Genomic DNA, 14300 nt, shown 5'->3' with positions numbered 1-14300 from the left:
ACCCTCTGAATAAATAATAAAATTTATCTTGTCAGGAGCTTCCTTTGCCTTGAATGGAAAACAGTTCATTTCTTTGTGATGCTGTTGAAGCTAAACCCTGTTGCAAGAGACTTAATGAGCAGCCTTGGAATAAGAACTAATCTTGTGTTCCAGCTATGTCACCACCTTGATGAACATCAGAATTATATGAGACCAGATGGAAGAAAAGGAAGATGCACTATACAAAATATGTCTTCATTTGAGGAGTAAAGTATTACTCAGTAGCATTATACATCGTTAATAAACTTTCTTTATCTCAAACTATAATTTAATATTTATGTATCTAATTTACATGTGACAAAGTAGCATATTCTAAAATTAGAGTGTAACCAGCAAACTAGTAACTACTATAAACAATACCAAAACACAACTCAAACATATTTTAAGGAAACAATAGATACATTTTGGACTGGGGAATGATTTCAATTGCAGATATTGTTTTAAATACAGCTGTCAATTACACCTTGAAAAAGTTCTTCACGCTCAGAAAGATTTTCTGCTTAGGGAGTCCTGGGTATATACATAAAGACCAAGAGCACACCACCAAAAAGTTCCTTATTGGTTACTAGTAGGTACAGTAATAATCGTAAATGTTGAAATTGTGTGTGTGGGAAATAATTTTCCATATCAACGTTATATGATGCACTAGACAATATCCCCTTCGAGCAGAAACTAGAAAAAATATCGTGCCCTTTATTATCTCTGTGGTTTCTTATGTGTAATAGACAGCAGAAGAATTGCACTTATTGTAACATTACAGTAAAGTGTTAGATTGCAGTTCACCTTTTAGAATATTAGTGGCCATAATACTTATGATAGGTTGTGCCTTATGCAAAGATGAATAAAGATGTGTATTTAAATTAAAAAACGAGCAACCACTTACAGAACCAACAGTGAGGCTTAACATAACAAACATGCACTAACCCTACACTTATGCAAAACTAAGTTCTTCCAGGAAACTGTAACCAACTGTTGACCTTCCACAAAGGTAAAGGTTTTGTCCCTTGGTAATATGTTTGGACTTTGTAGTTGAATTCCAGTTTATTAGCTCATTGTCTGTAAATGTGCTGTTCCACTGTGATATCCTTTAGCTGCCCTTGAGCTTCTGCAGAATCTGCAATCTTACAGTCACTTTTATTTAAGGTTTTATTGAGCCGCAAAGTAAGTCCCCTTCAGTACTACACAAATAGGATTCCTTATTCATCCTCTTCAGGTTCCTGTGGTAAAATTGGTGTCTCCTCCTTTAAACAAGCACTAAAAAACCCAAGGATTGTGCTGTAAAGGTGATATTTGCTTTTCTCAGAAGCAATGTTATGACCTTCATCCGGGTAGATCTAGCAGAGGAGAAAGGAAAAAAGCAAACAGTTTTTTAAAGGCCTTTCAAATATTTAGGGCTCTAATTTTCTTTCTCTGATCTTCAAAATGTTTTAGATGACAACAGGATGATAACATTAGTTTTATGGCATCAAGGAAAGCTAATAAAACTCAAAACTCATTCTCTTGGAATTTGAACTTACATAAAACAACCACAGCAGTAGGATCTGCACAAGTGAAAAAAAATTTATATTCTCAGCCATTGTGCTTACAACAGTTTACTTAGCTGGCATTTCAATAGTGCCTAGGCATCCAAACCCCATTAACGTCAACGAGGATTAATTACCTCATGCTTTTAGGGACCTCTCAATATCTCAGCTTCTAAGTGTTCAGCAAAACCCCTTTTTATTCGTATTTTTAACTATCTTCCTATCTTATCCAAAGCCCATCAGCTTGCTCTCTCTCCTAGGCTGGATGTGGGCATTTTTAGCTCTTCAATCAAAACCCACTGGAAATTTCTCCCAAGTGAGGCTGAGCAAACACTTGCAGGCTGAATGAAGAAATCCAGGCCATGGGGCAAGAGACCTGAGGCATAAAGCTTCAGCTGCTTCCTCAAATTCAGGTGATCACAAAGTTGCACAAGAACTACTCAACAGGGCCCTTCTGAGACAAGTCTGTCATTCTGCTTCTTCCTCTCTCCAAAGGCCTTCACACCACCTCAGCTGAAATCACAGGGACAGCAGAACAGACCTGCATATAAAGCACTTTATCCCTTCATAAAGTGACACTAACCCCCTTGTAACCACCTCCTTCCTGACATGAGCTCACACACTTCAGTGGAACCTACAGGATCAACTAAGGCTCAGCAAGGTCGAGGTTTGCAATGTGTAACATCAGAGATATTGGGAGGAGTGATCCAAACCCACATAGTCTAAGATATCCAAGAAGGTTTAAAACAATCAGAAGCTTTGGCCAGCAACATCCAAGTGCTCAGGGTGAGTCCCATGCAGGTCCATGCACTGGCAGCACTCCCTGTCCTGCCTGCCCCATCCTGCCCTCACAGCACCCTCAGCAAGGCAACACAGAGAGGGAACAGTGCTCTCACCTTTTAGTTGCCTTTTAATAAATTTAAATGTGGAAAAGAGGAGGAAATTACTCTCATGTGACCCAATACTCTTTTGGATTAAAAGGGACTAAAGTAGTGACATCTCCATGTTTTAGAGTGCATATGGATTCCAGAGCACTTTGCATAGGGTTGTAAGATAAACAGGTGGAAAAAAGAAAGATGAGAGAGAGCAGAAAGAGCTCAGAATAATGACAAGATGATCTATCTTGACATCCACACTAACACTGAAGAAAATGAGATTAAACAGTTCTATCTGTAAATTGAGGTAATACTGCTGCATTGTAGTAGGGAGGGTCCTTCTCAGTGAAGAAATAGCAATAGGAGGTTAAATGTTGAATTGCTTTGAAAGGAAAAGTCACAGATGCACATACCTGCATAGTGTAATTAGCTCCAGCTTTTATTAGATGTTTAATTAGTTCTGCTGAATGCTGGAAGTGGACTTTAGCTGCAAGACAACGTTTGATATTATTAGAAAAAAATACACGAATATGAAATACTTTCATCTTTTAAACAGCCTCTGTAATTACCAGATCTGAAGTTGACTATCTTAAAGGTCAGGAGTGCCCAGCCCCACCAGTAACAGGGATGAGGGTGTTGCAGCAGAGGTTTTGCAGAAGGAGCTGGAAGTTCCAAGGGAAATCATACTTTCAAGGCACTCCGTGAGGACTCCTCTCTATACTCTTGATTTACACACACTGTGATACTTTAGAGGTGTGTAAAACCATTCTGATTGAACATCATGGCAGTTTATAATTACACTGAAGGAAGGCACAGTGGATTCTCTACTGCTTGCACAGGGTTATTACAGCCACACTTCTTTAGGTAATGGACTTTCTGCAATCTATCAGTAACCTAAGCTTTGTGTGGTAAAACCAGGCAACTTTATTACCATGTCCTAAACCTGCAGAGCTTAGGCTGTAAGTGGGCTGGATGGTGTCACTGGATGTAACATTGACCAAGGGCAGCAGCAATCAGAGTCCTTGGCTCAAGCACACTGCATTGCTCAGACATCCATCCCAGTCCCAATCCACTGAGTTCTGAGGGGCAGAAATTGCTGCTGCCTGTTACAATCAGCAAAGCCTGAGACCCTCATGCCTGCTCAGTCACCCAGTATATCTTCTCTCGTGCCCTGTACGGTGTTTGCACCCTCTGATGGCACTTTGGATCCGTAACACAGGTTTGGCAAATCACACCAGGGTGACAGGCTGGCAGGTGCCATTCTCACTGTGCCAGCTGTGCATGGGCACTCTTATCTCAGCCCTCATGAGTGTGAGGTGCTTATCTTTTCAGCCTGAGGAGTAAGGAACCTTGTATTATCCTGCATTCACAAGGAAAATGCTAGCAACAGAAGTAGCACATGAATCCATACAGAGGAGCTGGTTGCAGCACTGTAATTTGTGCCTGCATCAAAGTTCTTTAGACTTTCATCAGTTAAGAAAGTTCACAAAAATACAGTGCAGTTAAATTTAAATCAGTAATTACAAATTGTCTCAATTGACACATCTTACGATTCCATTTAAAGCACCAGAACTTACCCTGTTTTACTCATTCTCTGTCATAAACTACTGCTGAAATTATTGGTGCTGTTAAAAGGTTCTGTATAGCTTCAGAAGCTTTGGCACTACCTTGTAATTAATTAGCTGAAAAGTTTAACTTTCTATTTAGTGATGTACTTCACCAACTATATGGATAATTCTGCAGGATTTCCATGAATTTAAAATAACATTAAAAATGTATGTTGTTCTATTAATAATTCATAAAACACCTTTCACTAGTAAGACAGTGCTCCACATGATTTAAACAAATCAGAACATACAGCACCTAAAAGGTGCAAATATTCAGCAAAGAAAAGCATCATCAGTTTAGAGTTAGAAAGGACAGTTGAAACAAAAGAAAAAAATCCTATCAGAGGGATAATGAAACTGAAAATGTACTTGCTAAGTGTGTGCCTCATCAGTCCCTGAACCCTGTCTATTAGAAGCTCTGACTCCAAATGAATTGCTTCTCTAAATACTTACCATCAGCTGTCCCATGAACTATTAGCAAATTTGCTTCTTTTAAACCATGAAGATTGTGTAATACGCTGGATGCCTAGTAAACAAACACACACAAAGTGTAACTGAATTGCATTTTAAGAGTAAAACAGTCATTTCAAGTTACTTGTTTATGCTAACTTACCTGATAGGTAATTTCCTCTTTTGAAGGAATCCCAAGGTATCTTTCTGAAAAAGCTGATGCTGTAAAAGTAAAAAAAAAACCAAGTTATTTCTATTTTAAAACTCTTCAGTTCTGACCTAGAGTAAGGAGAAGCTATTTAAGCCATGAAGTTAACAGAAATGTTAATTAAGAACAAGTATGTACCATTTACAACCATTTTTAAGTGGTTAAAAAAAAGAAACTAACCAAAACCCAACCAACTCCCCCTCCCAAAAATAAAAATAAATAAATATATAGAAACCCAACCCAACAACAAAAAAACCCAAACCAAAACAAACAACCACAAAGAAAAGTCTAGCAGGGCATTAAATTCATCTGGTCTGATTTCCCATGTATCACAGAGTCTGTGCCCAAAACTTCATATATAGAACTAAATATCCTGTGATTGAATGACAATATGGTTGATAGTATAAGGAATTCACTCCTAACCTTAAAAGATTAATTCCTAACATAAGTCTTGATTCATGCTAATATACCTAATGGATTCTGAGGAAATGAGGCTCCTGACTGAACTTCAGTGGAGAATGGGAAACAACTTTGTTGCAAAAATCAGTGGTGCTAATAATACTGGATCTGTTGTGTGTTGTGGTAAACTGTCCCATTGTTAACTTCCCTTTAATTTAAAGAAGAGAACCTGTTGTGTGTTGTGGTAAACTGTCCCAGTGTTGGCTTCCCTTTCATTTAAAGAAGAGAATGAGACAGTGAGGTGAATTCTCATTGATATTGTGATGTTATCTGCCCTTAGTTAAAAGAAATAGCAGCTCCATGAATAAAAGATATTTTGAATAGACTATCACAGAGATGTAGGGCAGGGAATACTTACCATATAACTTCATATCTGTGATTGGTGCCACCACAGCTCCACACTTGAAGAGCCGTTCACTGGACTTCAGGATCATTGATGTAATGTAGCCACCATATCCCTAAAAATGGGATTGAGATTTTTGGTGATTCATTTCTTTTTCCAAACAATAAAGTTAAAGGCCATTGTGCTAATCTGATGGTATCATTTTACAGTATGCATTTATATCTGCAAGTACTTTTAAAGGAAATGTAAAACTGTAGTTTAAGGGTGAATAAAGAGCACATTGACCTCGTCATGATCTTTAAACCATGCACTTAATAACAACGAGCATATTTCATTTCAAGCTCCATATCATGGCAGAATAGCCTATAGTTAGTAAACTATTTGAAAATTACAGAAAAAACCCCTAAACAGCACCAAACTGAAAGGGGGAACACAGCCTAGATAGGAAGGTTTGTGCTCAGTTTTGAATATGCTTAATATAAATGTTTGCTAATTACCAAGATACACTGAGCATTTTGCTGACAGAACAAGGAGCAGCAGGATGGGGGTAACCTGTGAATTGAGTGCAGTATGTTCTCCCCCTGACACCTGAACCTTTGCAGATTGAATCCTGTTGCTATTAAAGAGGTTTCTGCTACAGCACCGTCAAAGGTCCCGCGGAGAAGTCCAGATCCTGCACTGTTTTGCAGAAATAAAAGCTGTATGTAGGCACATTGCTCAGAATTATGCTCATCTCTGGATGCCCTTTCTGGCCCCAAGAGCATCCATCAGGCTGCTATAAATCATGGGGTACAGATGGCATGAAGAAGCCAGGAGAGACAGGGCAGAATTGAGGAGGTCTGCCCTTGCCTCACCACATTTATCTGTCCTTATGGCATATCTCTTCACCATCTCCCCTGCAAAGTCTTTAATAGACCTCCCTGGGAAGTGTTACAACACAAAAGAGAGTCATGAAAGCTTTGTGAAAGCTTTGAGACCACAGATTTCCTTGGAATGACACTGGTAATCCACTTCTCTAGTCCTGTAATCATTCTAGACCCACGTAAAACGAAATTTAAATTGTGGCATCTGTGCTCAAAGATTTTCTCATATATTATGGGCTCTTTGAATTTCTCTATTTGCCATCTACGTTTTCCCATCATCAGGACTGAATAAAATCATTTTTCAGGTATTTTTTGTTGTTCTTGTTTCTTATTTTGCACAACACACTTCAGGAAGAAGAATTATCCCATGCCAGGGAAACTAAAATGAAAACCACCAGCTAACCCCCCAAAAAGAATATTATGTGTCAAATGTACAGTTTTCTCATAGACTTTTACAAATGCTTCTGTTCTTCATGTCTAACCTATTTAATGAATAGATGATATCTGTGGAAGAATGAGAATACTGGAAAATCATCTAACCTTGTTTAATGAAAATAAGCAAAGAGGAATGTTCTTTGACCTCAATCTATAATAAGTGTGAATGGACATACTAAAGAAAATACAAAATAAGAGCAGGATTGTCAAGGGAGTGTGAGGAACTTTCCCATAGAAATTCCAGCCCAGGAGGCCAAGAGCTGCCCAGCCCTGTCCATGTGCAGGAGTAAGAAAGAATTTCTGAGTGGGTACTGGTAACTAGTATAACTCATAGAGTTTAACAGAAGAGCAACTTTCCTCTGCCTCCGAGTTTTCACTGCTTTTACATTTGTTTAATATTCTGTTTGTGTCTTTCCCAGTAGCTCCACAGCACAGTTTTAACCCTAGGATAGGTGTTCTCCAGGTTATTCATTATTTATGCCATGTTTTCATTAAGAGCTTGGTTAGTTCTCCTGGGAATTGCTTTCCTATGTGCTTGTGCCCTTGCTTCCAGCCAGGCTTTCCAGGACAAAAACATTAGCGAGTGAGATCACATTTTTAGAAGCATTTCACAATGACAATGCAGAAAATAGTCCATACATCCTGATACAAGGACATGTGGTGCCACATCAGCTGGGTTTCTGTGGTTACAACCTAATTGCTGTATTTTCAAGAATGAAGTTGGCTGTGGGATTGCAACTTATTTTTAAACTCTCTTTCTACTTCCATGAATAAAAATACAAACTACATGGAAACACAGTTTGCTGTGTAAGAGTCCAGAAAGGCCTTTGGATCATACATCATTTGGGCTTGCAGCCCTCACCAAGCTAAGCAAGGTGGCATTGGCAGACTGCCTGGCAGTGAGAAGTAGGTATTTTCCATACCATGCCCTTATGTCCTGTCTTGTTATTACTGTGCCTCATTTGCATCACTGATTGTGACAAGAATTTTATTTCTGTGTAGTTCTGACACTTCTTAAAGAACTCCCTGACAGTGTGCATTAGTCCAGCTTTATGAGATCAGCATTAAGCCATTCCAAAGTCATCTTAATTTCAAGCAAAGTGCATATTCTCTTTCCATCACTACTCCAAATTTAATGCATAGAAAGAAAAACCAATATTTTCCCTATCACGATGCTGTACATAGTAAAAAGGAAATGAGTTTTAAAGTAGATTTTTAATTGACTCTAAAATAAGCAGAGTGGAGGAAAATACAATTAACCCTAGGAAGCTGTTAAATAGATTTTTTTTTCCTAATTCTAAAACTGACTTTTAAATTTTATGAATTTTTATTTGACAGTAGAAAACAACTCTGAAAGGTTAACTTGGAAAGGGGAAATTTCCCTGAATTCAAAGCAGTTTTGAAGCTTATTGAATTTGCCAGTCTTTGCTTTTTGCTTTCTCACATTTCTGCTCTTCATTCCTCAATCCTTTTTCATAAAATGCAGGAACATGATCATTAATAATGCTTTGTGAAAGAAAAAAAAATTGGGGGTAGCTTTTGGCAGATGTGTAAAGCCATGGCTACATATATGTGACATGATGTCGAGATACTGCTGAATCTCTGATGGAAAACAAGTGGGAATTTTCAAGTAGCTATGAAAAGGATTTCAGAAGGCAGAAACAAGAGAGCAATTTCATTTCAGAAATAGCATTTTCAATCATTTGGGAAGAGAATATGTAGAAATGTTCATGCTTCTATGCATGTGAACTTTCATATATATTGGTACCAGGCATTAAAACCTGAAAAGAAACATGTGCCATGATCATCTAGTGGATGAAATCAGCCCTACTTATACATCCACAGATGAAAAATCTCTGGCTGGTGCCCTACAAACCAAACACTGCTTTTGACCCTACTGAAATTCTTGCAGTGCCAGTTTCTTTAGCTCAAGGAATGTGGCAGGAGCTCAAATCTTTGAGGAAGGTCAAGTGCATGTAAAATGCTAATAATAGTCACAAACATTACCTAGTCCTCCAAATGCTACCTTGCAGGAGGTAAATGTCAATATCCTCATCTTGCACTCAGACAGACTGAGACATGCAGGTTAAATGACTTGCCCAAGGCCAGGCAGCAAGTCAGTAGCAGAGTGGGGACAGTAACTAAGGCATTTCATAGTGGAACACACGGTGCTCTGATAACTGATGGCTGGGGAGTATGTCTAGGTACTCAATCATGGTTTGTTGTTGCTTTGAGCTCAAAGGCACTAAATAGCTTCATTTTTAATAAAAAAAATTTAAAAATTTTAAAAGATTACGAAGTTGTACAAGCTAGTTCATAGAAGCAGCAGTTGTGTTTCTAATTTCTGTTGTTTCATAGACATCAGTAAAATGCTATTTAGCTTGCTACTAAAAGTTTAGCCTTTGCCTCATTCTGTCTCCTGCTAGGGGTGACAACATGCCAAGCAGTGAAGACAGCTGATGAAATAGCAAAGCTGAGATTTCTCACTAGTGCAACAAGGAAGTTGTTGATATTACCATAGGGTTGTTACTCAGCTAAGCTCAAGGGCCAGTAAAACATTAGGATGCAAAAGCTGTATTAGGACAATGTTGTCAATTTAACTGCAGCCCAAATATAGAACTGTAAGAAAGAAGCTCTCAAAAAAACCAAGCCCATATTAAAAACTTCTAAGGAAAGCAGATGCTTTTTAGCAAATAATTTTCCCTTCAGATTCTGACACACAAATGCTGCCGTACTATAACTGATCTAATTGGCTTAAATACCCCTTCTGAGAAAAAAAAGTCATATACAGAACAGACAGTAAATTTTGGAAGGTTTTTACCCTCTTTTAAGAACTTAAATTCTCTTAGGAAAATAGAGAAATATATTTGCTTATGAGCTGACAGTATTTTCTTAAAGAATCACGATGATATATCCTGCTATTTTTGCACATTACCTTTCCAAATATACTCAGTCTCTTGGGATCAATGAAGGGTTGTTTCAATAGTGATCTGCAAAGAAAAAAGTGGGGGGTTTATTTTTGTAATGTAAAATGGTGAATTTTACTTAATGAATATTGTATGTAAAGAAAATTATTTGTACAGTAAGGAATTATCATACATGCAGATCAGGTAGAAGAACAAGTAGTACTGCACTGGGAAATGTGATTTGCTTCTTAATTCCTTCCTCTATATGGCAAACAGTTGGTGTTGGGCTCATCTCACCTAATTTAGACACCTGAATTTGAGCATTTTGTTTAAATTATCCATTTACATCTGCTTTTCAGTTAAGGGAGAGAAGAGACACTCTCAAACAGCCATTCTTTCCCACCCATGTTGGAAACCTTCCTCAGTCTGGGGAGAATCACCTGCCAGAAATGACAGGATTTTCCACTGACTCAAGCTTAAATGACTGGCTTTGACCAGGTGCCTAGTTTTTTTGACAGCTAAAGGAAGATAAGATGAATGGAACTTCTTGAATCTAGAAAATTATATCAATTACTAATTCTCTCATCAAGGCCATTAATAAGCTATGTGAATTTTATACAGAAAAGACAGAACCTAAAGGGAAAAATCCAAGTGGCTTTTGAGGAGACAAAACCACCAGCAGCACCTCTTTTCAGGCAAGGGCACTCTCCCTTTGTTCCCATGCTGTGCATCCAAAAAGAGGCCAGATGTAATTCAGCCTAAAACATCTTAGTATTTGAGCAGGGAGCTTGGTTCTCACAGCACAGTGTATGGCCTACTTCTGATGGTCCTTCCACAAGGGTCACCTAGGATTGCTCTGCCCAATGCAGCCCATTCTCGACCAACATGAACACCAGGAGCCCTACTGCCCAGGTATGCCACATCAGACACAGCTGCTTATTCATGCACTGGTTGAAGCATCAACCTCTTTCAAAAAAAGAAAAAATATCTGGCTTAAAATCTGTCTTTCCTTGGGAAACCCATCCAGACCTTGGTGGTAGCCATTCTGACATGTGCACCCTGAGTAAAGAGAGTTGTCAAAGCTACTTCACAGATGGAAATTACTCTTTTCTGCAGCTGGTGGATGTATATCAGTTTAAGAACAATAATGCAAGTGAGAAATAACAGGCATTTTCCCCAATTTTGCTCTCATTTAAACCATTATAACTCCATTTGCTTTGTGCAATTCCTCTGGAACTCTGTGGTGAAAATGAGAGCATTATCCCATTGTATAGGCCTAAGATATTGTAACACAAACGCATTTAAACATTAACACATCTACAGCAAGAAATTTTCCTATGAAATACAGACAAATATGAATTAGCTCAGGTGACATTTAGATCGCACAGAGCAGGACAGCTTTATCAAAGGGAAGCATCAACACAACAGAAAAACACCTCTCTGATCTTTGATTTGCTATTTGTAATGAAAAGACTATTGTTTCAAAATCTGCAACTACATTAAACATAAACTGTATTCACTATGCAAAGAAAAAAATCAGGGAAGCTTCAGTTCAAAATGCTCATTCATCAAGGTGGAAACAGGGTAAAAGAGAAGAAAAGTTTGCACATACGTACTCTACAGCTGCTATTTGGTCCTTCACTTCCACTGATCCTAAGCATCGGTGAACCTCCTGGAGAACCTTGAGGCCTTGAAATCCACTCCCTCTGCCATCAAATCGAGCTACGATGACATTATCAGAGTTGACAAGCACTGAGTCCCAGTCAATGTGAAACTTATCTGTAACCAACTGGCTGCCTGGAGCTTCATCACTGCAAATACCAACACACCAGACACAAACGAAGACTATTGACAATGTGATGCACTGTGCCGTTCTCCGATATTTTATTTAACCTAGATGGCAGAGTTCAGTCGGTTATGCAATCCCTGGAATTACTGCCACCTCCATCGATACCATCACATTAACTAGTGCTGGGGTCCCTGCAGCAGTCGTAAGTAAAATAATTTCTTTAACTTTATAACCACTATGTTGCAGGGCTGCCAATACCTGAATACACTTTGTTGAAAGAAACACATGGTGCTGCTTATATGAAAGTGAAAAAAACCCCCAAAACATAATCACTAATGGCTAGCTCAGTTCTGGGAAGGTTCATGCAGAATTTGTTATGTTGCACTAAACACACAAAAACGAAATTTCATTCAGTACCCTGATTACCATTTTGCTGGATATATAATACTATTAAGAAGGATGTCATCTTAGAAAACAAAAATAATTGCATTATTGTATCCTTGAATGGATTTTCTGAAAGAGTACAAAGAAGACTAAAGTATACACCGGAGAAAATGATATTTTCTCCATCCAAATTCATAGCAAGAAATGGATGCAGGCAGGAGCGATCAGTTTATTTTATGACTTAAAAAAAAGGTGGTTTACAGCAGAAAAGGTGGAATAGAATGGGAGAGTGCAGTTTCTAGAGGAACAATAAGATTTTCCATTGAAGCCAAATATATTATTTTCCTTACAAAGAAAATAAAATGTCGGTTTTAAAAGGGAAGTTTGTCATTATTTTTCCCTCAAGATAAACACAGAATAAAAGAGCAGGCTACCATGAAGTTGTACAAAATGCAAAATAGTTCTGTGCAGCCTGCATCTGCCAGTTAAATGCAAATAAAAGTGTAAAAGTGTCTGTGCTGGCTGTATGGAAATTAGACTGGATGGTCTGTGGGAATACCCTGTCTAAGGTGAAAGAAAGATGAAGACAGAAATTATTATTTTGCCAAAGAGACTTATGTAAACCTGGGGGAGGAAAGAAAGGCAAAAATATCCTACAATAACTACTGTCTTATACATACAATAATGTGCTGATTCAATGTCTTGTTTTGGCTGTGGATAACACAAACCACCCTAAAGGTAATCACTTGACTAATTAGCAAGCATCTGATGAACACATATGTTCTCAAATTCAGCCAGACCTATCTGTGTAGTTGCTATATCATGTACTGAAATCAGGATTACTTGGTTACAGACTCAGTCACAACATGTTCTGCTTGATTTACCATTATCTCGTGCATCAGTTTTATACATGGCTTTCTAAAAAGAAAGAAAGGCTTTTTTTTTTTTGTTGCTTGCTTAACCAATTCAGTTGTGATTACACTATCTGCTAACAATGTGGAGCAATGAATTTGAAAATACTGTCAATTGAGCTCTGCAGAAAGCATACGATTCGGAAAGTATGTAATCATTATTATTTACAATAAGGAGCAGAACTATACTTTCAATTTCTTCTTATTGTACACAGCAAGGTTTTCAGATGCCCTACACATTGATACAGATATTTTCACAAAGCATTTATCATTACTTCCAATAGTAGCAGCCTCAGAGCTGTTATAATCATATTTAAGTTCTTCCAGCTTTCCACAGTAAGATGCCAGAAATGTCCATGTTTGACCAGGTAACTTTCCAATAGTTTAATGCACCCCACACAAGTAAAAAGACCATGAGTCAGCCTGCTTTCATCCTATCTTATATAAGAACAAATCTAACTCCTTGTTCACATTTGTTTTATACATATTACGTGTCTAGGATACTTTTCTTTCTATCTATCTATCATCTATTCTATCTATCTATCTATCTATCTATCTATCTATCTCATATGTCTAGACACTTGGGAATAGGGGAAGAACCATTACATTTGTATGCCTTTCTCTAAACTAGCAAGTGCCTAAAACCAAAACCTGTTTTGAAACAAAGATGGTACCCTTGGAGAATTTCTTCTGTGAAGAAAGGAACAACAAACAGAACCTCAGCAAGATTCTCAGTGGGTAGGACTATCTATCTATCTATCTATCTCATATGTCTAGACACTTGGGAATAGGGGAAGAACCATTACATTTGTATGCCTTTCTCTAAACTAGCAAGTGCCTAAAACCAAAACCTGTTTTGAAACAAAGATGGTACCCTTGGAGAATTTCTTCTGTGAAGAAAGGAACAACAAACAGAACCTCAGCAAGATTCTCAGTGGGTAGGAACTGACAGTGATGTTTTCCCAAGCTCCTTTTTGGAGGGCATAGCTGGGCCACTTTTAGGCTTGGATGTTAAACACTCTACATCTTCCAGTCCTGCATGATGGCTTGTTTGACATATTGCTTTTGGAAACAATTTTCCAGGGACTAATTTATTTCAAGAATGTCCATACAAGGAGTCTGTGGCAGTACATATCAAGATTCCCATTAGCACTGACAGGTCTCTTTGCTCATCAGTTGTTAGTATAAAACGATACTGGTTACCTCAGGTGTGCTTCTGTCCTCCACAGAGAGACAGCATATATTCTGTGCACCACTTAGGCCCCATTGCTAACCTTTCAAAAGGGGCTTCTGCAGGTATTAACCCTTTGTGCAAGTTTGAACATCATCTAAAGGCTCTGTACCAAAGCAAGCTTGACACTACAGTGCAGTAATAGATACACAGCCTGATTTGAGAAGTTTGTCCTGAGTTTACAGCTATCTCAAAGGTCAGGTTTTGTTCTATAATTATCACTACTTACAGCCTAACTATAATTAACTACTGTTCAGTGGTACACTCTTCACAGAAT

The 14300-nt window shown here is 38.1% G+C and overlaps 1 protein-coding gene across 1 annotated transcript in view; it reads right to left on the bottom strand.

The window, feature by feature from the left end:
- Positions 1-271: 271 nt before the first annotated feature.
- The window catches only part of DPP10 (dipeptidyl-peptidase 10 (non-functional)), a gene marked incomplete at its 5' end in the record, with an annotated part of 138791 nt that continues 124762 nt past the window's right edge, over positions 272-14300 (bottom strand). Inside the window, 7 exons of the mRNA XM_009081331.1 lie at positions 272-1373; positions 2851-2924; positions 4498-4570; positions 4658-4716; positions 5520-5619; positions 9738-9792; positions 11325-11519. Of these exons, the coding sequence (XP_009079579.1) occupies positions 1236-1373; positions 2851-2924; positions 4498-4570; positions 4658-4716; positions 5520-5619; positions 9738-9792; positions 11325-11519 (694 nt within the window). The remainder of the gene's footprint in view (positions 1374-2850; positions 2925-4497; positions 4571-4657; positions 4717-5519; positions 5620-9737; positions 9793-11324; positions 11520-14300) is intronic.

The sequence above is a fragment of the Acanthisitta chloris genome, unplaced genomic scaffold (assembly GCF_000695815.1).
Source record: "Acanthisitta chloris isolate BGI_N310 unplaced genomic scaffold, ASM69581v1 scaffold25798, whole genome shotgun sequence".
NCBI classification, from domain to species: Eukaryota; Metazoa; Chordata; class Aves; order Passeriformes; family Acanthisittidae; genus Acanthisitta; species Acanthisitta chloris.
The sequence above is the reverse complement of the archived record's forward strand: the minus strand, read 5'-3'. Positions and strand labels throughout refer to the sequence as shown.